This window comes from Abrus precatorius, unplaced genomic scaffold (assembly GCF_003935025.1).
Source record: "Abrus precatorius isolate BTA unplaced genomic scaffold, Abrus_2018 Scaffold5, whole genome shotgun sequence".
In the NCBI taxonomy this organism is placed as follows: domain Eukaryota; kingdom Viridiplantae; phylum Streptophyta; class Magnoliopsida; order Fabales; family Fabaceae; genus Abrus; species Abrus precatorius.
Genome location: NW_020874395.1, coordinates 15,076,779 through 15,100,136, shown reverse-complemented (window position 1 = coordinate 15,100,136; position 23,358 = coordinate 15,076,779). Strand labels below are relative to the sequence as shown.

Sequence of the window (23,358 nt, the reverse complement as noted above, 5' to 3'; positions counted from 1 at the left end):
AACTTTTTTTCAAGAGTTGAAACTGTGTTTGGTATTTATTTGAGCACGATTCATGTCACATTGGAAGAAATTTCGTTTGATCTTTTTAGGTTTGAACATAATCAAGAACAGGTTTTACTTGAAGAATTAACTCAAGTGGAATCATAAGTGTTCACTCTTTCTATTTACTAAACTTTTTGTCCATTTTCTTCTTGATGATTTTTCTAGAAGATGACTGTGAAAACACCTGGAACACCAGCTTCAAAGATAGATAGGACACCAGTATCAACCCCAGGAGGGGCAAGGACTAGGGAAGAGAAGATTGTGGTAACAGTAAGGCTCAGGCCTTTAAACAGAAGGGAACAATTGGCTAAAGATCAGGTGGCATGGGACTGCATCAATGATTATACTATTGTGTATAAACCACTAGCAGCACATGAACGTTCTGCTCAACCAGCATCATTTACTTTTGGTATCAAATGAAATTGTTCAACTTGCTTTATTTTTCTTACTCATTTCTTACTCATATCCTTTTCTTATTTTAATAATGTCACGTCTTTTTAAATGTATGCTGACATAGCTTTTCTCCCTGCAGATAAAGTTTTTGGTCCTGCTTGTGTAACAGAGACAGTATATGAAGAAGGAGTGAAGAAGGTCGCATTATCTGCTCTAACGGGCATTAATGGTACTGATTTAGATATTTGAATCTTTTTGTCTTGAACTTGCTTATGATTTTTTTCTCTGCTAGGGAGGGACTTAGTCATTAACATAATGACTGCATGCTTGTTTATTGCAGCTACAGTTTTTGCTTATGGACAAACTAGCAGTGGAAAGACATACACAATGAGGGGAATAACAGAGAAGGCTGTCAATGATATCTATGAGCATATTATCAACGTAAGTTTTCCCAAAACACTACTGTTGGTATGAGGATAATTCTCTGTTTAGCGTTAATACTAGTCCATGCAATAAAAGGATTATATAGGATTTCAAAGGTAGTTAGTTATGACTAATCTTTTCGATTGACATTATTGCAGACCCCTGAAAGAGATTTCACTATAAAAATATCTGGACTAGAGATATACAATGAGAATGTAAGGGACTTGTTAAATTCAGAATCTGGTCGCAGTTTGAAGCTTCTAGATGATCCTGAGGTAATCTCTGAATTTATTTCCCCATTTTCTATTTATAAAGCATATAATTCAGTTTGCTTCTTTGTCCTGAATTTGGGTATTTTAATATCCTACATCATAAACAATCTTCTCAAGTTTTTTTTGTAATGATCTAGCAATTCAGTTTCTTAATTTGCCTGAATGGAATTTTGTGTTTTATTATCCTGAATAGAAAGGTACTGTGGTTGAGAAATTAGTGGAAGAAACAGCAAAAGATGACAAGCATTTGAGACATTTGATCTCCATTTGTGAAGGTAGCAACCTCTCTTGGTTTACGGTGAGGTATTGCTTTTTCCTCACTCAAAAAATCTTTAATATACTAATGCTCTTTTGTTTGGCAGCTCAAAGGCAAGTTGGTGAAACTGCTCTAAATGATAATAGCTCGCGGTCTCACCAGATAATTAGATTGGTCAGTAATAGTTCAATTACTTGCTGGAACTCATAGAAGATGATCCTCTTTCCCTTCATTTCCTCTCATATCTAATAGGGAAACATATTTTTTCCTTCCTTCTGGTTTATACTGCAGACAATTCAAAGTACACTTCGTGAAGATGCAGAGTGTGTGAAATCTTTCGTTGCAACCCTGGTAATTGAAGTTTCCCATTTATCTACTCTTTAATAGATGGACTAGTTTTATTGACTAACGCATACCAATGCAGAATTTTGTTGATCTAGCTGGAAGTGAGAGAGCTGCACAGACACATGCAGATGGCACTAGGCTCAAAGAGGGCTGCCACATTAACCTTAGCTTGATGACTCTTACGACTGTTATCAGGAAGCTCAGGTCAGGACCGATGTTGGTTACAGAAAGTTGATTGAGTTGTTATAATTATGGCAAATATCACCTAGTACTGCCACTAGAATTGAGTAGTTCATATTTCACATTTTTCTCAGTTGTTTGCATATTGTCATATGCAGTGTTGGAAAAAGAAGTGGTCATATACCTTACAGAGATTCAAAGCTCACACGTATATTGCAACACTCCCTCGGTGGGAATGCACGCACTGCTATCATATGTACTTTGAGTCCAGCACTGAGCCATGTAGAGCAATCGCGAAACACTCTCTTGTTTGCTACCCGGGCTAAGGAAGTAACAAATAATGCTCAAGTTAACATGGTAACTACCAGCTCATAGTAACCTTGATAATTGTTTTTTCTTTTTAATTTTCTACTTTAGTAGAATAAAATTGGACATTTTTCTTTTCAAATGCTGTGCATAGGTTGTATCAGACAGGCAGCTTGTAAAACATTTACAAAAGGAAGTAGCCAGGCTGGAGGCAGAGTTACGCACTCCTGATCCATCTAAAGAAAAGGATTGGAAAATTCAACAGGTGAATTAAAATAAAAAAGCTGATAATTAGGAACAACTATGATAGCCTTATACTGAATATTGTTACCTTATTATGTCCAGATGGAAATGGAAATTGAAGAGCTGAAACGCCAGAGAGACCAAGCACAAACACAGGTGGATGAACTACGCAAAAAGCTTCAGGATGATCAGAAGGTTTCTATCTCGCTCTCTCTCCTCCCTGCCTCCCTCCCCCTTTCTCCCTGTCGTGAACAATTTCAACTGACTGTTAGATCCTTTTGCACTTCAGGTCTCAAATCCACTTGAATCACCACATCTGCCAGTCAAGAAGTGCCTGTCATTCACCGGTGCACTATCATCGCTAAAATCAGAGCTAGGATGTGAGCGAGTAAGAAACTCAACATTAAGACAGTCTATGAGGCAATCGTCCACTGCTCCTTTTACCCTTATGCATGAAATTCGCAAACTTGAGCATCTCCAAGAGCAGCTGGGTGAAGAAGCCAATCGTGCTTTGGAAGTATTGCAAAAGGAAGTGGCATGTCATAGACTTGGGAACCAAGATGCAGCTGAGACAATTGCAAAGCTGCAAGCAGAGATAAGGGAAATGCGTGCTGTTAGGTCCGCACCCAAGGAAGTTGAAGTTGGAAGCATGGTTTCTGTCAACAAAAGTGTGAGTGCTAATCTCAAGGAAGAGATTACCCGTCTTCATTCACAAGGCAGCACCATTGCAAATCTTGAACAGCAACTCGAAAATGTTCAAAGGTCCATAGACAAGTTGGTGATGTCTCTCCCCAACAATTTTCAACATTTAACCAGTGAAGCATCACCTAAGCAGAAAAAGGAACACAAAAGGAAAAAGTTGCTTCCGTTGTCTTCAAGTAATGCTGTGAATCGCCAAAACTTCATAAGATCTCCCTGCTCACCTTTATCTACTACACAACAAGTTTTGGAATCTGATATTGATATTGAAAATAAAGCCCCTGAGAATGATGATATTGTTTCAATTGAGACTCTGCCAGAGTCTGAGAAGGAGACTCCATCAAAGAGTGAAGAGGATGTTTCATCCAAGGAAAATAATTCAGGCTACCGGCGCTCTAGTTCAGTTAACATGAAGAAAATGCAGAAAATGTTTCAGAATGCAGCAGAGGAGAATGTAAGAAGTATAAGAGCATATGTCACAGAATTGAAAGAACGTGTGGCCAAACTGCAGTACCAAAAGCAGTTACTTGTTTGCCAGGTTTATATTTATACATGATAATCTTCCTACTTTCATTGCCAATGAACATTCTTTGTTTTGATTTATTTCTGTTAGCATTTCATTCATGTCCTCTTTTATTTGGATGCCTAGGTACTTGAACTTGAAGCAAATGAAGCAAATGGCCACAACATAGAAAACGAAGAGTACACATGTGAACCGGAGGAACCCCAGGTTTCATGGACAATAACATTCAAAGAGCAGCGACAGCAGATCCTTGAATTATGGGATGTATGTTTTGTCTCCATTATTCACAGGACACAGTTTTATTTGTTATTCAAAGGAGACCCAGCTGATCAAATATACATGGAAGTTGAACTAAGGCGTTTGACATGGTTGCAACATCACCTGGCAGAACTTGGGAATGCAAGCCCAGCTCCTCATGTTGGAGATGAACCTACTATCTCATTGTCATCAAGGTCCTCTCCTTATCTCTCTCTCTGATACATACAATTATGAATCAGAGTTTTCATTAAATATATAATTTATATTATGCTATTATACAGTCTTTGTATATAGACATGTACAATTAGTTGCTATACACCCTTATGAACAGGACTTTTTCATTGAATATAAATAAATTTTTTGATATACAGTATCAGAGCTTTGAAACGAGAAAGGGAATTTCTTGCTAAGAGATTGACATCACGTTTGAGCCCGGAGGAGAGGGAAGCATTATATATGAAATGGGATGTCCCTCTTGAAGGGAAGCAGAGGAGGATGCAGTTTATCAGCAAGCTTTGGACAGATCCTCATGACCAAAACCATGTACAGGAGAGTGCAGAAATAGTTGCAAAGCTTGTGGGTTTCCGTACAGGAGGCAACATGTCAAAGGAGATGTTTGAGCTGAATTTTGTTCTTCCATCTGACAAGAGGCCATGGTTAATGGGCTGGAATCCCATTACAAACCTTCTTAATTTGTAATAAATGTTATGTCTGTAAATTAAGCACCTTCAAAATCTTGTACATGGAAATTAATTTTGGCGCTCTGGACAATATTTTTTTCCCCAATAATTAATCTAATTCATTGAATTTTCTTGCAAAACTTTCGAATGCAATGTTATAATTATAACATGTGGATGTGGGTTACAACTTTTTTGGGGGTACCCACACTCTGGTTGAGATCCGTATATGGTTTCTGGTTAACTCAGATTTTGACTGCACCTTGTTTAATCATTATATCCGTTCTTATATTATTTTCTCTGAAAATAAGTAATACAAAAGTGAAGTGAAAATATAATAACTATCTACCAATCTTTGTACATATGACAATCCTTACTCTACTAAAACAAATTGCTAAACTCTCAACAGTCATTTGCGATGCAAATTATCAGCAAGCATAACTAGAGGCAACTCAATGGTGAAACTAAGCCATGCACGCTATACAAAGGGTAGTCAACCGCATGCAATTGCAGCAATCACATCACAGCTCTTGGACGCCATAATTCTGAATTTCATGTTGCATTTTCTGTACACAATCAATTCTGTTGTTATCACGTTGGAAACAACAGGGGGTTTCATATCAAGTAGAAGGATGGGGTATACCAATTGAAAACTCCTTTTAGACCCTCAAAGACTTGGTGAAGAACGTGCTAGAATCAAGAGCAGGTACATTGGCTCTGTTCAGTTTAAGAATCCTACTTCAATTTGACAAATCAATCTAACGAGATAAGAACCTTCATATGCTTCTATTCAAAATAAGATGAAAAGTAGTAAGCACCAGTTTTCATTTATAAAACATGCATGGCATTTACAATCAAATTAAATGATAATATTTCTCACATATGTAGCTAGCATCTTACTTGACAATTTTGCATGTTTAAGTTGCATCAAACGGAGACTAGTTCCAATATTGCATGAGGTAGGGAAGGTCTACCATCAAAACAAATCATCACTATTAATACAAAATTAAGCCACAGTTAACAAGTAAAAAGAAGAATCACTGCTTCCGTGTGTACATGCATCTTTCTGAAAAATGAAGAAATGAGAATACAGCAGTCATTAGGTAATAAAAAACTTATTAAGCTAGCAGGGCCAACCAACAATTACAGATTAAGAGTCTTTATCCCAATGTGAAAGCAATAAGCTGCTGGAGTTTCTGTTGTACATCTAAAGCAATTATTTACAATATAAGCCTACAACAATCATTTCATGAAGAAATTTCTCTGCTATATCATTCACGTTTATTTCAAAAGAGCACGGATAATTTTTTCGAAAGTTACAATGTCACGGAAAACACCCATTGTCTTCCATTTTTGACCACAAGGACAATGCTTCATCAACCATGTCCTCTCTACGAAGGCCATTGATCATAGCATTGTATGCTGACACATTTAGATGATAGCAGGCTAATCAATCCTTAAAAACTTTTGTGCATCCTAAGTCTTCCACCTTTGCTTTGCGATAAGAATATATATGTGTAAACATCCTTGCCTTATTGAATAATGCAATTGCTATATCTAAATTATGGATTTTGAATAATGCGTTAAGGAGTTGAAGGTAATTATATGGGCTGGTTTACCTCTATCATGCATCTCATCAAGCCAGATATATCAAACAGTGTACGTTATCTTTGATATGGCGATTGCATTGTTCAACAAGGCAATGAAGCTACAGAGGCCATCCGTCCTGATGTACACTATACTCATGGAGACATTACAAAATTGGTTTCGCGGTCATGGTATTTTAGTTTTTCAAACTCTCATTCACACAAAACACTGGATGGGTTTTAGACTGAATAGAGGAGTGAATTTAGTGACCTAAAATAAATGAGAATGCAAAATATTTATATGACTATGCCCATCATAAAGCCTAATTCGAAAAATTAGTAAGATTAACCTCCTTATAAAATAAAAACTGAATGGGATATGGATCACATTATGTTAGTATTTTATATGAACTAAAACTGAAATGTGTTGCTAACAAGAAACTCCAAAATCTTATGAATCTTCTGCACAAAGACAGTTGAAAGTTGCAACATCATGGCTATGCTGTTACCAAATTTCTTTGATTTGAATGACTTTTATGAAAAGATAGAGAGCCTCCATTTATAGAGTGGTAGAGGAATCCCGCCATGCATCACCGAATTTGATGGCAGCCACAATTCTGGCTAGTTCTCCGCGCTACTTTTCTCTGCAGTTGAAGAGTATCATGCCTGTTTACTGAAAGACTGGCAGGCTCTTGCGGAGCTATCAAAATCTCCCCAATTAGAGAAAGAGAGGAACCAGAAACTATAGATCCGCCAATCAATGCCATGCTTACTGAATAAAGGAAATAACCAGCTGTATTTCATGCCAAACCTGAACACCTTTCTTTTAAGCATTAAGTCATTAACCACAGAACCATAGCGCTTGCCACTTGCAAAGAAAGAGCTTTTAAGAATCAAGTCAGGCAGTAAAGCACAGACATGGCATGCAGTAAAGCATAGATAGGTCCTTACTTAAGTTAGTATTTTCAAACACATTCGTAATAAAATAAGAAAAAAGATATATTAAATATATAATGACACTGTTGAGAATATATATTAAAGTTGTTAAACATGAGAATAAGTATGTGAAATTTTATAAAATGTGGATGCAAAAATTGGTACTATAATATCCACTACTATAAATTTGCTAATTTTTCCTTTGGATTTGTTTTGCAAGAATATCTGGCAATTTTTTTTTGATAATTTTAATTTTTTTTCTGGTTTTTTCCTGCAGATTTACATTATAGGTAAATTTACAGAAAATTTTAAAATTTTTTATGAATATTTCTACAAGTAAAAACAAGTAAATAAAATAAAATATATTATTTTGGTGACTTTTGTTGTTAAAAAATTTGCAAAAAAAAGAAAGAAAAGATTGTAAGAAAATTTGCAGATAGATTAGAATTTTCTTTGTCTCTTTTCTGCAATTATAAATTAGCATGAAAAATTTATTAGTTCTTATATAATTTTTTGTTACAAATTTCGTAGGAAAAAGTTGCCGAATAATCTGCAGGAAATCTCACTATTTGGTGCAGATCTTGTTATTCTTATATATTTGGGATGAAAGCTTTAACTTTAATCCATTTGCTGCTGGTAATAAGTTGGTAAAATTAACTTTTTCGTTCCCTTGATAATTGTCAGCTTATTATGAGCACTTTTTCTGGAAAGAAATGAAACTATACAACTGGAATAGGCAGAACTTTTTCACAGGAATATTGTAAATTTACTTGTAAATTTTTTTCATATTTATTTGCAAATGAATTATATGGGAATTTACCGGAAAATTTTCCTGAAAAATTTTCTACAAAAAATTTTGCAAAAATTATATTTGTGATATTTTTCCTATCAAAATTTGTAGGAAATTTACTTGCGAATCTCAAATATGTAGGAAAAGAATACCCACGAAGGTCTTTCCTTGAGACTCAAATCCGCAGACCAAAAAACACATGTTTTTGCGAATTTTAAATAATAATTTGCAGGAAAATAGCTAAAATTCTACTAGTGATCATATTATTGTCATTTCTATTTATAAATTATATAGGATTGTTTTAAATTAAAAATAATAATCTTTTTTAGTTTAACATTTTTTATTTTTTATTTATGTATCTTTTTCTTTTTCTTTTTTTAAATGAGTCAATAATCGTATGCATAGATCATGTTACGTAATTATAAAATTCATCGAAAGAAAATAAAAAATGGTTTTTTTACTTATTTAAATAAGTGAAAGAAAGTGTAAAAATAAATAAATAATATAGAACCTTTTATATTAATTTAAAAAATTAAATTTATCTTATAGAAAGTGCAATATTTTTCACAATGTATTTCATAAGGAAATTAAGTATACAGATGTGATGTGGAACCCAGTAAAATTCTCAAAATTTAGGCATTGATCACAACTCAATATATGAGCAAGTTTCACTCTTTCCATTTTAATTCCTCTCATTACATTCAATATATGTGTTAAAGCCATAATGCACTTTGATAATAAATTATATGCTAATAAGTGTACCAAGTATTGTATAGAATTATAAATATTTGTTTAATTTTTTTTAATTTCAACAAATATTTAAATTTTGTTTAAATAATATAATTTAAACAATTAATATAAATTAAAATAAAGAACTATAAGTATAAATTAAAATAATTAATAAAACTATAAACTCATTTGAATGGATAACTAATTATAGAGGAGAATTGATTTGATATAAAAATTCATGAAACGCATATTACAAAATAGAAAAAAAAAAGAGTACACGACATGCATGACTTTTATGAATTAAAATATAAATTTATATTATAAAAGTTGATTATTCAAGCTATATTAAGAATTTGGTAATAAACATTTATCCTAAAAGTAAATGCCAGATGGAGATCGAAGGGGTAATTAGTAAGAACATTATTTTCTAAGACATTTATTGAAAAATTATTCTCGCATTTTATTCAAGGCACTATTCATTCTACTTCCTAAAGCTATTTTACTTATGTAGAAGCAGTAAGCTAAAGTGACTAATTTCGCTTATACACATTCTTATCGCTATAATTAATGATCAAATTAAAAATAATAAAAAAACAACATTTTAAATTAAAGTCTACTTAATTATTTAAAAAAATTCTTGTGACCAGTTTATGAAATTATATGTTTTATAAAAAAATTATTTTATTTTAATAAGTTCTCTTGTATAATTTATTAAAACAAAATATTAAATGTACCTTTAAATAAGTTATATATATCTATATGTGCATTTAATTTTAAAAGAAATAATACGATTAGTAAATTTTATGAAATCCACATAGTACATATATGCCAGGTCGAATTAATTTTTAAGAAATTCTTACCATAAATAAAATTAAACCAAATAAATCAATTTTTTTAATAAGTTAATTAAATCATCTTATTTTTCATAAGAATTGTCAATAATCCAGACAAGTGCATTCCAATTAAAGTGAGCAATATTTATAAACTGAGAGAAAGAGTTAACAATGAAACATGATGAGATAGTAAAGCTTTGAATTATAAATACAATCTTTTGCAACAACTAACGTTACATAAGATGAGACCACACCAAGGAACTGAAATGGAATGACATGAAACCAAAACATCACATCCATTAGGACTAGTACTTTTACTAACATTATATTATAACATAACCACACCAAATATATCATAATATATATATTTTTCTTCTAGTCTCTGGCCAGAACACTTGGATCAATATGCATGATAAGTAGGCGTAGAAAACCTCTTCAAGTTGTAACACTTAATTAGCACCTTGGGAATGGAGTCCCACAAGTGCTAGCAACTTTCCTTGCATTGGGAGAGTCAACAAACTTCTTAAGATTGGGATTCTTGAGGTATTGGCAAAGGCAAGGTTTTTGTTCCTTGATCTTGGAGCAGCATAGGTTAGATGGAGGAGTTGAAGAGGTGATTGCACTCACACATGAGCTAAGTTGTACTGGGCTGCATGTTACTGCCATTGACACTTGAACTTGAGCCAGAAACAGCACCACCAAAGTGCACAAAGCAATGTGTGATGCCTTCATTTTCACCCTAGGATATTGGATAGTGTTTTTTTGTTGTGTGGAGGATGTGAGAGTGAGAATGAGATGAATGATTAACTGCTCTTCGGTTCTGCATTTTGTATTGAGTTTCCTCCCTATTTATATTGTGAGCTTAGAGGAAAAAATTAAAATAAAATATGTGAAATGGAAGCACTGGAAGGTGGGATCACATTAAGAATGAGGGAGAGATGTTTTGTCCCATACTCCCTCTTTTTTAAAGTTGGTCCACTTGTTCAAAGGTAAAATTGCTGTAGTCCAGCATTCAAATTACGGCTTTATGATTTTGGGTAAATGTGAATGTTTTTAGAAAATATCAACATTAGTTTTTTAGACTGATTTTAAACTATTAAAAGAAATAAATTTTAAACAGAAAAATAATATTGTTACTTAATATTTTAAAGGTATTATTTAAGAAATTAATAAATTCAAAATATTATCAATTATGTTAATTAGATTCGTTAAAAATAATCCTGAGAGTATATTAATAATACTTTTAATAATTTTTGTTTTATTTTTATCTCTTTAACTAATGGTCTTAAGCAATCAGTTAATATTTATTTGGAAAAATAATATTTATTACTTTAAAACTTTAAAAAAATATGATAAAAAAATTAAATAAAAATTTTAAATGTTTGAGATTGATGTTATTGTTATGTATAATCAGCACAAATGCACAAGTTCATTTTTTATTTTATTGATTTTATAACTTATCTCTGGATGAAGGGAAAATCATATCACTATTTTATATTTTGATAAAACATAGATGTAGTTCAGTCGAAATTAAAATTTTACCTCAATAATCAATATAATAAAAATTAATATTAAAAGGTGATATTAATCTTTTTAGTAAAATTTTAATTTTAATTAGAAACGCTACAAATATATTTGATGTATATCATCAAGCTTTATCTATTTTTATTTTTTTCAGCTGATCGTTGAGAATGCATTGCTTGGCCACGTAAGAGTTGAAGTTTTAGAGATGCTAATGAACATATGGCATATTTTAGACTCTTGAGATATATTGTACCTTTCGGTGGAACTACTAGGTCAAACCAATTGTAACAGATAAGGCTGAATTGCTGAAGCTGAAGCCAAGGTCATTTTCAGTGCAATTATTTCCTACTGTTCACTGCTGTGCTGCAAAATTTCAATCTCTAACCAAATGGGAGAAAAAAGATAGAAAGAAAGACTCCAAAACATGCGGTGAAATTATTATTCAGTCAAAAAGTTAGATTGCTGATTTCAGCATAAAAAACATTTACAAAGTGGCAGAGATTTCACTAGAAACATTTTTCTTGGCCTTTCAACATCCAAGGATCTTGGACTCTTGGCACCGAAATGTATATAACATATTAAAATGTACTAAAATTAGGTCATATTAACTTATTCTTAAACTATTTGAACTTCTGTAGCACAAGGACAAACCATTCAGATGTGTAATTGATATTAACTGCTTACTGTTAATCAATCTCATTCTAACATTTCAAGTTGGCTTAAGTATATATTAAAAAATAATAAGATAATATTATCATTTTTTTAATTACTAGATTAATTAAAGCAACAAATAAAGAATGTCCAATATAATAATATAGTTAATATTATCATATTAATAGAGATTTGCACTAAACATTTGACATAGAACCGCTACAAGCTTATATTTCAGTTTTCATAGATTATAAATAGATTTTCCTATTCTTTTCCCATCTCTTTCCAAATTTCTATTACCATGCATGAATGTCTGTGACCCACCATTCCGGCTGTGGTACCTTTCGGTGTGTTGATGTAGTATTTGTTTACATCAAGGTATGGTTCTTTTATTATAAAGTCACATGCTCGCTTATGATGAACATAACACGCACTGGGAAATTGGTAAGATGAATTTTACAATCACTAGCCATCATGATAAAGCAGTGTACTACGCAGTGCAATAGATTGCAAAGATTAGAATGTCTCCATTGCATAATTATCGATGTAAAATTATTTTCAAGGTGCAAGCCAATCGAGAGCAATCTATGAGGTTTCATTGAAGCAAAGGATATGAATTTGATCACTACCAGATTAGTGTTATAAAAGGCAGTAATTAATAAGCATTTCTGAATTGTCTAGCGAAAATTCCTATGATCATAATGATTAAGACCCATCTAATTGAGCTTATTATACAATTCTCACCAACTTGGAAGTGTTGTATATTCTATTGGACACAAGATTCTCTTAGCAGTGGTAAAAAGTGAGGATTAGATTTGCTATTTTCAATGTGAAATTTTGTCCAAAGAAAAATGGAAAACATCAAGTGAAGGACTTATGACATTTCAAAAGAGGGTGTATTTTTGCCTTTGTAGGCGCCTGATCTTTGAAATTTTCACTTTAATTAGTTCATATTTGTAACAATGATCATTGATCTATTGTCTAGTGGAAGGGAAAGCAAATCTCACTCTTCCTAGTGAAATGAAGGCTACTTGTTTTATTAATCTTCTAAAAAAATTTCTCATTCTTCTCTAATGTGTTACAAGTGAAATTAAGTAGAGAAGGAAATGAAGACAGGTGTGTTGTCCATTTTAATTGACGAATCCCGAATTTAACAAATGTTACTATTTGAAGGCACTTGGTATGTTATGCTTTTTATTATTAACATCACTGCAAATTGATTCATAATTTACATTTAACTTGGGCGTACTATACTTTGAGCACGCCAAGCAATAATAATCATAAGCTCACTTCTACAATAATTCATATGGGAAAAGCAAAAGGGAGATCAGATTGGCGTGAATTCCCGCATATAATCATTGAATTTACGGGATTATTTTGGTCTATTCTAAGTCAAAATTAAAAGTGGTGTATTTTTATTCACCAATTAAAGTGGTTGTTATCATGCAACGTGTGGGACCTTAAAATTATGATAACTTCAACTTTTAATCTTCATGCTCCATTAATCATTGATTATTTATCATTGCTTACATCAGTCAATATTGGCCTAGAGAGTGCTGAACAATGATATTATTAAGCTCACATATCAATCTGCACAAGCTTAATTAATTAACTATTCTGATGCCAAGCACCAAACACCAGCATCCAACTTTACTTTTTCTCAAGATTGATGTCCCTTATATTTTCTTTAATACATATACTTGTTTATTTGGTCACGTTCCTTTTGCGAGAAAAATTATTAACAATGACTTAAGATGAGAGATCTAGCAGTAATCTTGCATGGTCACCCTCTGCCTGTGTAGCCACCAATTTGTTGAGACAAATTGATCAATGAAATTCCTAATTTCAGCCTTGAGTTAAACAATTTTATAGGCCCTGCCAGTGTTGTTTCAATATATGAATCATCAATGCTATAAGGTGATTTTGTGGGCCATAAGTATGCAATTTAAGAAGGTATAGGCATGTAGTAATGTATGATTACGTATAATACGTGGGATAATTAGGCATGCTTATGCGGCTACTTTTCCAAAAGGGGTATCCCAAGAGAATAAATATTTGTCAATTCCATCACCAGAAAATTTAATGGAAAGTTGTGCAGAAGAAACATGAAACGTAATTACAACATTCCTTCACATGAAAAGTATTTTATTATTTTTTTTCCTGTACGAAAAGGTTTAGGAGAAATTGTCCTTTCAAGGTTAAAGTACATGTCACAAGAGCATCATCAAAGAGCTTATTATAGTTTAAGGTGGTAAATAACATGTTTCTCTTTTTAAAATAGCATCATCAAACAGGTTTAATTTTTGTGAATGGACAAAGCAAATTTTAGAGAGAAAACCTTTATTAAGACTATGTATTTTGAAGTTATAGAGTTAATTTTTGTATTTAATGCATATTTTTATTATATTTAATAATTTACAATTAATTCTACTTGATTTTATGTTAAAATACAAGATATAATATTTGTGAGTTAACAACACATTATAATTTATAAGGGATATAAGCAAAAGAGTTTAAATTTTAAAATTATATAAGACATTTTAGATATGAAGAACATAATAACTCTCTTTTAATATTAGTTGAAATTCATATTCTAAAATCTTAATATAATATTAGAACTCAATCTTAAAAAAAAATATAAAATAGAACCCTAAAAATTAAAATTATAAGTCTAAATTAAAAAAAAAATACAAGTCTTAACTAACTCGCTCAAAGCTAGTTAGACTTATAGTATTAAGATATAAAATTTCACATTAAGAGGTTAGCAACATATTAGAAGCTTTATAAATAAATAAAAATCCTAAATTGTTTAAAATATTTTAAATAAGGAATTCATTCAAACTCTAACGAGTTCAAGTTCTAAAAAAATTAAGATCTAAATTTTTATATAAAAAAGAAGTTAAGAAAAAAAAAATAGACCTCTAATATTGAAAACAAATGCAAAGATAGTTAAACTTAAAAAAGTGCTAAAGATACAAAGAATTAAGGAATTTTAAACAAAATCAGAACCAAATAATCACCCTTTTCAGCCTAAGGATGTAAACACTTATACAGTTAAACTATAAACAGGAACACATTACGCGAGATCACTGTAATACTTCAGCTGTGTCTCGATCACTCGCATCCTAATCTCAAATATAGGCAGCTAAATACAAATACTAATTTGAGTGTTCTGAATATCTCTTCATATACTCATCAGGTCATTCTTTGTCTTGCAAGTATCAGCATTGTTGAAACTTCACTTTCAGAACACATTGGATTCGTTGGCATTTTTGTAAACTCAAACTTTGAAGGTCTATGCCACTAAATAATTTATTATATTAATATTCAATTAATAATATATATTAATAGTTCAATTTTTGTTAAGAAAAGCCTATACTAACAAAAATTAACTCAATGCTAAATTATTAGTGAATGATGGTGAGAGTTATTTAGTTTTATTTCTCTAACATGGATTCCTTGCGTACCACTTGTCTAGAGATGATAATCCATTACATTTATATTTGAACCAATGGCACACGTTACCACTATTATGTACTAAATCATTGTTTCTTACAATAGAATAAATCATGGTTCTAAATCAATTCTCCAATATGTGACTTTATTACATTGGATAAAATTGGTCACTACCTAGCAATTATACTAAACCATGTGGCAAGAGTGCAACACCTCCCATATATACACTTTCTTTTTCAGGAAAAATGGTGCAGGTGTGAAAGCGTAACACTTGTCTCACAGCCAAAAAAAAATGTTATTTTTCTTGATCAGTAAAAAGAAAATTATCATTTATTAATAAAAAATTATCAAGTGTTCCAATTTTATTACGACGCTAATTTATAACAGATACAATAAATTTTAAGAAAGAAATTTACATTGTCGCAAAATTGCAAAACGTCATTTTCTCCATTTTGGCTGAAAGAATCAATTTGTGATTATGGAGGTCGAGGGTAAGCTTAAAAAACATTTTTTAGAAACAGTGTGAAACTGTGAAAAAGTTGCCTTTTATACAATCTTAGCATCAACTTCATTTTTGTGCTCTCCAACCAAGCAAAGCCTTCACTAATTATAAATGATCAAGGTAAATTAACTATAAAGAAAAACGTTAATTATTCACTAATTTTATAAAATAACCATGAAATGCAAAAAATAAATAAAATTTGCAAAAGTATTTCTTTTTTTTTTTTAAAAAGAAGCTAGTGAATGTGTTCATCATTATGCCTAGCTTCCTCCACCCTACCTCGTCTCCCTTTTTGGCAAAGCCTCAACTTTGTTCGACTATTTACAATGCCCCAAGTTAATGTGTTCTTTCTAACTTTCCATTGAATATGCACTTTTTCTTCTTCATCCCCTAACTTTACTTTTTCTGTGACATGAAGTTGTCATATTAATTATTAAAATGAAAAGATTTAAATCCTTTTCTCATAAATAGGTGTTTAATACTGAAAATGTGAAAAATTGATTACTATTTTTTTGGGGGGGAGGTAGTTCTAGTTGCCTATGAGTTAAAAGTACAACTTGTTTCGTTATTTGCACTATTTAAAAGAAAAAAAAAACGATGTGTTCATTTAACACTGTAAAATTATTAAAATAATGATAAAGTACTCAAAATTATTGTTAAAATGAAATTAAAAGTTGTTTTAAAAAAATATCATTCAAAGTTACATATATACTTATTCACTATTGTCTATTAATATCACAATATGATGGAACTAACTCATCCAACAATTTTTGTTTTCACCAATCTAAAACCTGAACCAATCTCCCATGATAATAAAAAATCTTTGATATGATATAATTTGTCATAATTTAAATTTTAAATTGAAGTTGAAAATAAATTTAATTAATAGTATATTTAAAATGAATAAAATTTATAAATTGAAAATAAAATTAAATACTTAATATAAAATATGTCACGTCACTCGATAAGAAAACAATCATTTCCAAAAATACTCTCATTTTAAAAGTAAAAACTCAAATGTATAGTATAAAAAGAAATCACATAAATGCACAGGTACGTAAATCGCAATAAAAACACCTCCCTAGACGGAAACTCTTCCTCTCCACATGCCATAATTGGTTCTCCTTTGTCACTGTCAATATCTTCATAGAGGAAGAAGGTGTGAAGAATTTGAAATGCCATATTTACCAACAAAGGAAGAGTTTAGTGCTTAGCATTTCCCAGTTACCATATTGGATAAAATTTAAATTCTAAAAAGGACTTTGATCAAATTAAACGTGTTTACAATGATGTTTATTGAGTGATAAGGCTAACCCTGATGCTGAAAAATAAAAACAAATCTATTATCTTGTTTTTCTCACATGTCACATTGTTTTGGATCTTCTCTATATAACATATTTGAATTATAATTTTGTAGACTATGCTTTGATTTAAGGGAATGATATATAATTAGTGTTTGTTTATTTACTTCTTCCCAACCAATGGTTTCGATGTAAAATCGTGTATTTTTTTTTTTCTATAGTAATCAACGGGGCACCAAACCCAAGATTATTGATTAATCACGAGACGAGAAAAGACCACTTTCCCTGTATATTGTCATCCATCGTAAAAGGAATAAGGGTATCAAAATGACCGTACTGTGTCCTAATCTAGCTAAGTGGTGAATATATTTTTATTTGTCTTTCTATAGCCATGTTTCAAAAGGACTATCCAATTTTAATTATTAATTTTTTAATCTATAGTCAAATTTGTACTTTATTATTTATACACTCTTCTTTTCAAAGGACTCATAATCCAATCGGATCTATTCAGTTATTATCATTATTACTAGTTTAAGAAAATGTGTGTTTCATCATGTCTAACTCACAAATCGATCCAAGTGGGAAGAGAAGGAAATTAAACTTGAGCAAGATCACACACTGTGATTTGAACATACTCCTCACATTACATTACAATCCAGTTGAAAATTGAAACATAAGTAACTATAGACCATTATTTTGAAAGATATTAACAAACCCATCATGGAAATAAAATACAGTGCAAATTAATGTTCACCTCATGCATGCTGGCACATACACTACCGGATCCTCAAGTTTGGCAGGAGCAAGGCTAGGATCTGCCAAAATAGCATCAAAATCCTTCCATTGGGCATTCAAATTTGCTCTTAAGAATGCAACAATCAACCCTCCCACGGTCCTTCTCATCAATTCCCTAGGACCCATTCCATTTTTACACACACACTTTGACAAAATGTTCCCTATTATCCCATTTATTTCATCATCTAACATGTCCATGTGACCATATTCCTTTGCAACAAAATGTGCACAAGGTGGTTTGCACTCGTTGAAAAACTCCTTGTGGTTCACCCCATTTGGTGCACACGGTGGGGAACAACAGTTAACCTTCTCTGGGCCTAATCCAGTGCCAATTACAACAACGGGTATGTCCAAATTGAAGGATCGTGGCACACCCGTTAGAATATGAGGAAGTGATCGACAAACCTTACACTTAGATATGCCAGCCACTGGGTCTATGCCTATAAGTGCTGAAAATTGTAGCTTAGTTTTGGCATAACCGAGTGCCACTGCAAAAGCCGTTTTTCCACCCTTACTATGACCCGCTAGAACCACATTCTCCAATTGGGCTTCAACATTCTCCATAAGTAGAGGTTGAAGCCCCTCAGCTAGCCAATCCACAACTTTTCCTACAAATTTAACTTCACTGGGTCCAAACATAGGCATGCCATTGCAAAACTAACACAGGGAAAGGCAAAAGCTGAGTTAGAGAATCCAGAAATAAAAATACTTTTGTAGGTAAAAAATTTCACACGGTTTTATATTAATTAATGATTTACATACAATTATTTTTCTTGTTAAAAATCACATAATTTAATATATTGATAATATTAAATGTTATAATTTCTTATCAGAACTAATCATTTATTAATTTTTTATTGTGTATCATTGGACAAACATTAAAAAATTGTTTATTTGTTAACAAAAGTATAAAAGAAATAATGGTACATAAATTGAAGGATAAATAATTAGATATAAAATGCTGAGAATAGAGATATACCAGCTGAGGAGCAACGACTATGAATCCATGAGAAACTATGTGGCCTAAGAGCTTAGAGTAGAAGCTATTGAGAATGCAAAAGCCATGGCAGAACAATATTACTGGGTATGCACCAGTGACTATTGGTGTAAAGATTAGCAATGGTTTTGGTGGTGAGGAGGAGGAAGAGGTGGATGTGTCAACGTTGAATTGCTTCCATTGGATATCTCCATTTTGAAAAACATCTGTGGAAGGCAATTCTTGTTGAGTTCTGTGCTCCATCATCACTCTTCTCATACCAAAGCCTTTGCTTCTAAGTGAACTTTAATTTAAATTTAAGTCTTTGCATATGTAGCTCAAGTAAATAACTTTTCATGGGTTGTGTAAAGTGTTAGTGTCACGTTGGAATTTTGTTTTGTTGAGGAACTGTGTTTGTCCATTTAGGATAGAATTATTAATGGGATGAAAGTTTAAGGAAAAAAATAAAATTATTAAAAAGGTTATCATCATCTGTGCTCAGGAAAGGTTGCAATAGACATGCAATTATTTCACCCTTAGGATGGTTACTATTTCGGATAAATGATAAAGTATTTACAGGCACAAATCAAGAAAAACGAACATCTTCAGTGGCAATAGCAGGTGATTGGTCAACGTGTATTATTGATTGAGAGTGGCTATGGGCTCTGAAATATATTCTCAGAAATCTGAATAATATACCCAATTTGAGTACTTCTCAAACTACACTTCATTCAATAACATTATTTTGCTGTTTAAAAATGAAAAAACAAACGGGTGAGTAAAATTAATTAGTTCATTAATTAAACATTAAAATTTTAATACTTTATATCTTAAGTAATTTATAATATATATTTCATTTAATAAAATTCATTTATTCAATTATTTTATTTTTAATATTCAATTTTTAACTGATCCTGTGGATGGCATGAATTGAAACACTAGTTTCTTATAATAGTATACGTATCTAACTATTTATTTGGGTAAACTGCGTAAACACCGTAAGCCTTCCAAAAATGTAAAGTATAGGTATGATTGTATTATTTACATAAATTTTATAAATTTTTTATTTTGGTTTTTAATTTTTATATTTTTATTTTCTAAAAATAAAGTAAAAGGTTAAAATAAAAAACAGTATTTTTTAGCAATTTAAAAATAAAATAATATATTTATAAAATAAAAATAATTGATATTATTATCAATCTCATAACTAGAGTTGCATTGCTCCTCGCAAGCTGTGCTTCAGTTTTGGAAACAATATTCTTGAAATACATATTCCTGTTCCTTACATTTTGTAATTCAACATTGGAGATGAATGAACTAAGTTGTATGTAATTTTATTTTTATTTTTTGTATAACAAAACAATGAAACAAAAAGTTTAATTATACTAAACACGTAGAATTCAAATCCAAACAAATTATTAGAATTTGATTCATTCTGTAACTGATAAATAAAGATATTCAGTTCAAACGTCAAGATTTATGATTTAATTTTCTAGTACAATTAAGCTTCAATTTCTTGATAATTCAATCTTAAATCTCAATCATATATAAACATTAACTCGGTGTAGGAAAAAAAATCGCATCAAGGTTAAAAAGATTGCAGATCACTTAGTTATTAATATATATCCTTAAGTAATCACACAACTAAGTCATTAAATTCAAATTTGAATAAATTCTCCAATTTTCAGTTATAAAATCTCTACAGAATCATACATTTGGGTGATCAATCCAAAAAAGTATCACGAAATAATTAAATAATGATGTAATTAAATCACAATACATTGAATTAAATATAAAAGATGTGATTAAAAAATTGAAAAAAAAAATCCTCATTTACTAACTTAAGAAATTAAGCATAAAATAAGATAAGAAAGAAATTAAACTTGAGTAAATCATATACTGGAATTTGAACATAGTCCTCACATTACATTACAACCAGTTGAAAATTGAAACATAAATAACTAAAGGTCATTATTTTGAAAGACCTTAACAAGTCCATCATGGAAATAAAACACCCAAATTCATGTTCACTTCATGCATTAGGTGCACACCAACATGGGCCAACAATTATCCTTCTTCGTAGGCCCAATCCAGTGCCAATTACACAACCGGTATGTTACATATATATATATAGCATGATGGTTGCTATGTTGTAAAGCTTTTACTAAAGCACAGCTGGCTTCTCCCAACACTAGAGAAACGACCATAGGCCCAAAAGCATAGATACTTTAGACTTCTAGAGAGGCATGGAAATACAAAGATATCCTCAAGTAAACTTCAAGTCGTTCCTTACTTCCACATTGAGCATAGAATCTCCTCTGCTTGTGCATGAGAAATATAAATGTGGCTTAATAAATGGAAGCAGCAAGACCCAACATCAATCAAGAAATAACAATGGCATATAATACATCATCTGATTCTGAAAATGAAATCATCACAACACGGCCAAAGCTCTTTGGAAATGAGAAACCGATACATGAAGTTCTTGGAGGAGGAAAAGGTACCATTAAATTCAATTTTATAGTTCGTGGGTCATATTATGTTATATGAATTCATGTTGGGTTAGGGGCAGCCCCACAAACCAAAATAGAAGTACTAATAATGACCATGCTCTATGATTGACATATATCACAATAAATTCATTATTATTGACATAATATTGCAAACTAGTTGTCATGTAGATTTGATGAAGTTTTGACTTTCGAGAATATTCTATGAATTGATTATGATGAATTGAAAACTTCTGCAGTGGCAGATATTTTACTGTGGAGGGACAAAAATATATCAGCTGCGCTTTTGGTTGGGATGACGATCATATGGTTTCTATTTGAGGTTGCTGAGTACAATTTCGTGACTCTCCTTTGTCACATTTCCATCACTACCATGCTTGTGCTATTCATATGGTCCACGATTGCAGATATATTAAAATGGTACCTAATTTACTTAAACTCAAAATATATTTGCCTCACATTTTTTAATAGTCTATATATTGTCAAATAATTCATAATTTTCAGAGTGATTCAGCATAATCAACTTTTAATTCAAATTCAAACTATGTAAGTGATGTCTAAATGAAGTTTGATTTTCTTGTATGTTTTAGGTACATACTTGTACATCTTCTCGCCATTTAATTGTTACAAATTCATATAGCTGCCGAATCAATTAATCCATTAAAAATGGTTATAGCTCCTAAAGATTTCATTGGAATTCTAAAATATCAACTTCAAGGGAGATCCTTATTGAGTGATATATTTTCTATGATTATTTTAGAAGTATACATAACATGTTTGGAATCATGTTTTAACATACTTAAAAATCACGTTAAAGCAGAAACTATAATTAGTAGGGTTAAAATAAATATTAATCTGTAAGTGATCAGATAGGAATGCAAACACACTTGTAGTTTTATTCTCTTTAGAAATCAAATAGCATATTAAGGTCTATATCATTTTATCCTCTTCAGGAAAGGTCCCCAAATCCCGGACATTATTTTACAAGAATCTTTCTTCCATGATGTTGCTTCCATCCTCCACAGAAGATTTAACCAGTTATTACCAATGCTCCTCCATATTTCATGTGGAATAGACCTTCAACTCTTTCTTCTGGTATCACCAATGTTCATTATCCTTCATTAAACTAAGTTCTCAACCAACAAGTGAACTTAAGTTCTCATAATTCTCAAAACATTTTCAGATCATTGTTTCCCTCTACATATTGTCAGTGATTGGAACCTATTTCAGCCTTTTCAATATGCTATATATTGGTAACACTTCTTCGGCTTGTATATTTTTGTTTATGATTTTATATTGAAGTTTGAATGTACTAAGGTTTCTTCTTTCTTGTTGATGGTTCATAAATGACAAGGTTTACTTTGCATGCAAACGCTGCCAATTGTTTATGAACGGTATGAGGAAGATATAGACAATTTGTTTGGAGAGACTATGTTAGTTCTCAGGAGAAAATATAGAAGGTTTAACAAGAACTACCTCAACAAAATTCCCAGAGGACCAGTGAAGGAAAAGAAAACCCAATAAATTAGTCTGGAACTATCAGTTAAATATTGTGCTGTACATAAATACATAGTTTCTATCATATATATATATATATATACACATGCATAAGAAGATGGATGAAGATTCTTTCCAAGAAACAAAGCCCAAACAATGTAATGATTTTATTTTTCATACATGTCCAATTGTGTGATTTCAAGGTATTTTTACATGGATTGTTTGTGTGAGGAATAGTTTCTGTTACCCATATAAATCCAATTGTCATTCTTCTTTGCTAAGCAATTTCTTATATATGAAGAACACTTTGTCCAACACAAAATGGATCAGAGACACTTTTTCTGTCCAACACAAAATGGATCAGAGACACTTATTCTGGTACACATCTTTCAAACAGAGATAGTAAATTTAAAATAGACAAAAAAAATTTAAATTAAAATATAATTATCATTTGGAAAGAAAAAGAATGGTGATAAAATTTATTTATTTTTTCTTTTATTCGGAAATAGTTTACTCAACTTTGAACTGATGAGTGGTCCATGTTCCCAATTAGACTTGTCTATGGTAAATAGAGGTCATCCAAGATGAGTTTTCCACCGGAAAGATTTACTTACATAAAATACAACTATAAATCTTGACAATACAATTGTACTTG

The 23,358-nt window shown here is 31.3% G+C and overlaps 4 protein-coding genes across 5 annotated transcripts; 2 read left to right on the top strand and 2 right to left on the bottom strand.

Moving 5' to 3' along the window:
- The first annotated feature begins 210 nt into the window (after window positions 1-210).
- LOC113867891 (kinesin-like protein NACK1) lies at window positions 211-4,639 on the top strand. Its single transcript, XM_027503398.1, has 14 exons — window positions 211-451; window positions 575-664; window positions 776-876; window positions 1,017-1,133; window positions 1,324-1,405; window positions 1,493-1,560; window positions 1,678-1,737; window positions 1,811-1,935; window positions 2,070-2,268; window positions 2,372-2,482; window positions 2,563-2,655; window positions 2,750-3,697; window positions 3,809-4,134; window positions 4,312-4,639. Exons 1-14 carry the CDS (start codon window positions 211-213, stop codon window positions 4,637-4,639), a joined length of 2,889 nt encoding a protein of 962 aa, XP_027359199.1.
- A 5,240-nt stretch (window positions 4,640-9,879) lies between these two features.
- Window positions 9,880-10,298, bottom strand: LOC113867958 (non-specific lipid-transfer protein 2-like). Its single transcript, XM_027503483.1, has one exon. The coding sequence runs from the start codon at window positions 10,221-10,223 to the stop codon at window positions 9,945-9,947; it is 279 nt and encodes a 92-aa protein (XP_027359284.1). The 5' UTR covers window positions 10,224-10,298; the 3' UTR covers window positions 9,880-9,944.
- A 7,377-nt stretch (window positions 10,299-17,675) lies between these two features.
- LOC113866769 (chlorophyllase-1) lies at window positions 17,676-18,960 on the bottom strand. Its single transcript, XM_027501568.1, has 2 exons — window positions 18,700-18,960; window positions 17,676-18,377 (listed from the first exon to the last, which is right to left on the bottom strand). Exons 1-2 carry the CDS (start codon window positions 18,958-18,960, stop codon window positions 17,676-17,678), a joined length of 963 nt encoding a protein of 320 aa, XP_027357369.1.
- Window positions 18,961-21,087: 2,127 nt separating this feature from the next.
- LOC113868053 (reticulon-like protein B9) lies at window positions 21,088-22,730 on the top strand. Of its 2 annotated transcripts, none has more exons than XM_027503608.1 (5): window positions 21,088-21,196; window positions 21,452-21,626; window positions 22,160-22,301; window positions 22,390-22,459; window positions 22,652-22,728. In XM_027503608.1, exons 1-5 carry the CDS (start codon window positions 21,091-21,093, stop codon window positions 22,708-22,710), a joined length of 552 nt encoding a protein of 183 aa, XP_027359409.1. In that variant the 5' UTR covers window positions 21,088-21,090; the 3' UTR covers window positions 22,711-22,728. The 2 variants fall into 2 exon arrangements, with proteins under 2 accessions (XP_027359409.1, XP_027359408.1); XM_027503607.1 differs by having other exon boundaries at window positions 21,091-21,196; window positions 21,446-21,626; window positions 22,561-22,730.
- The last annotated feature ends 628 nt before the right edge of the window (window positions 22,731-23,358 follow it).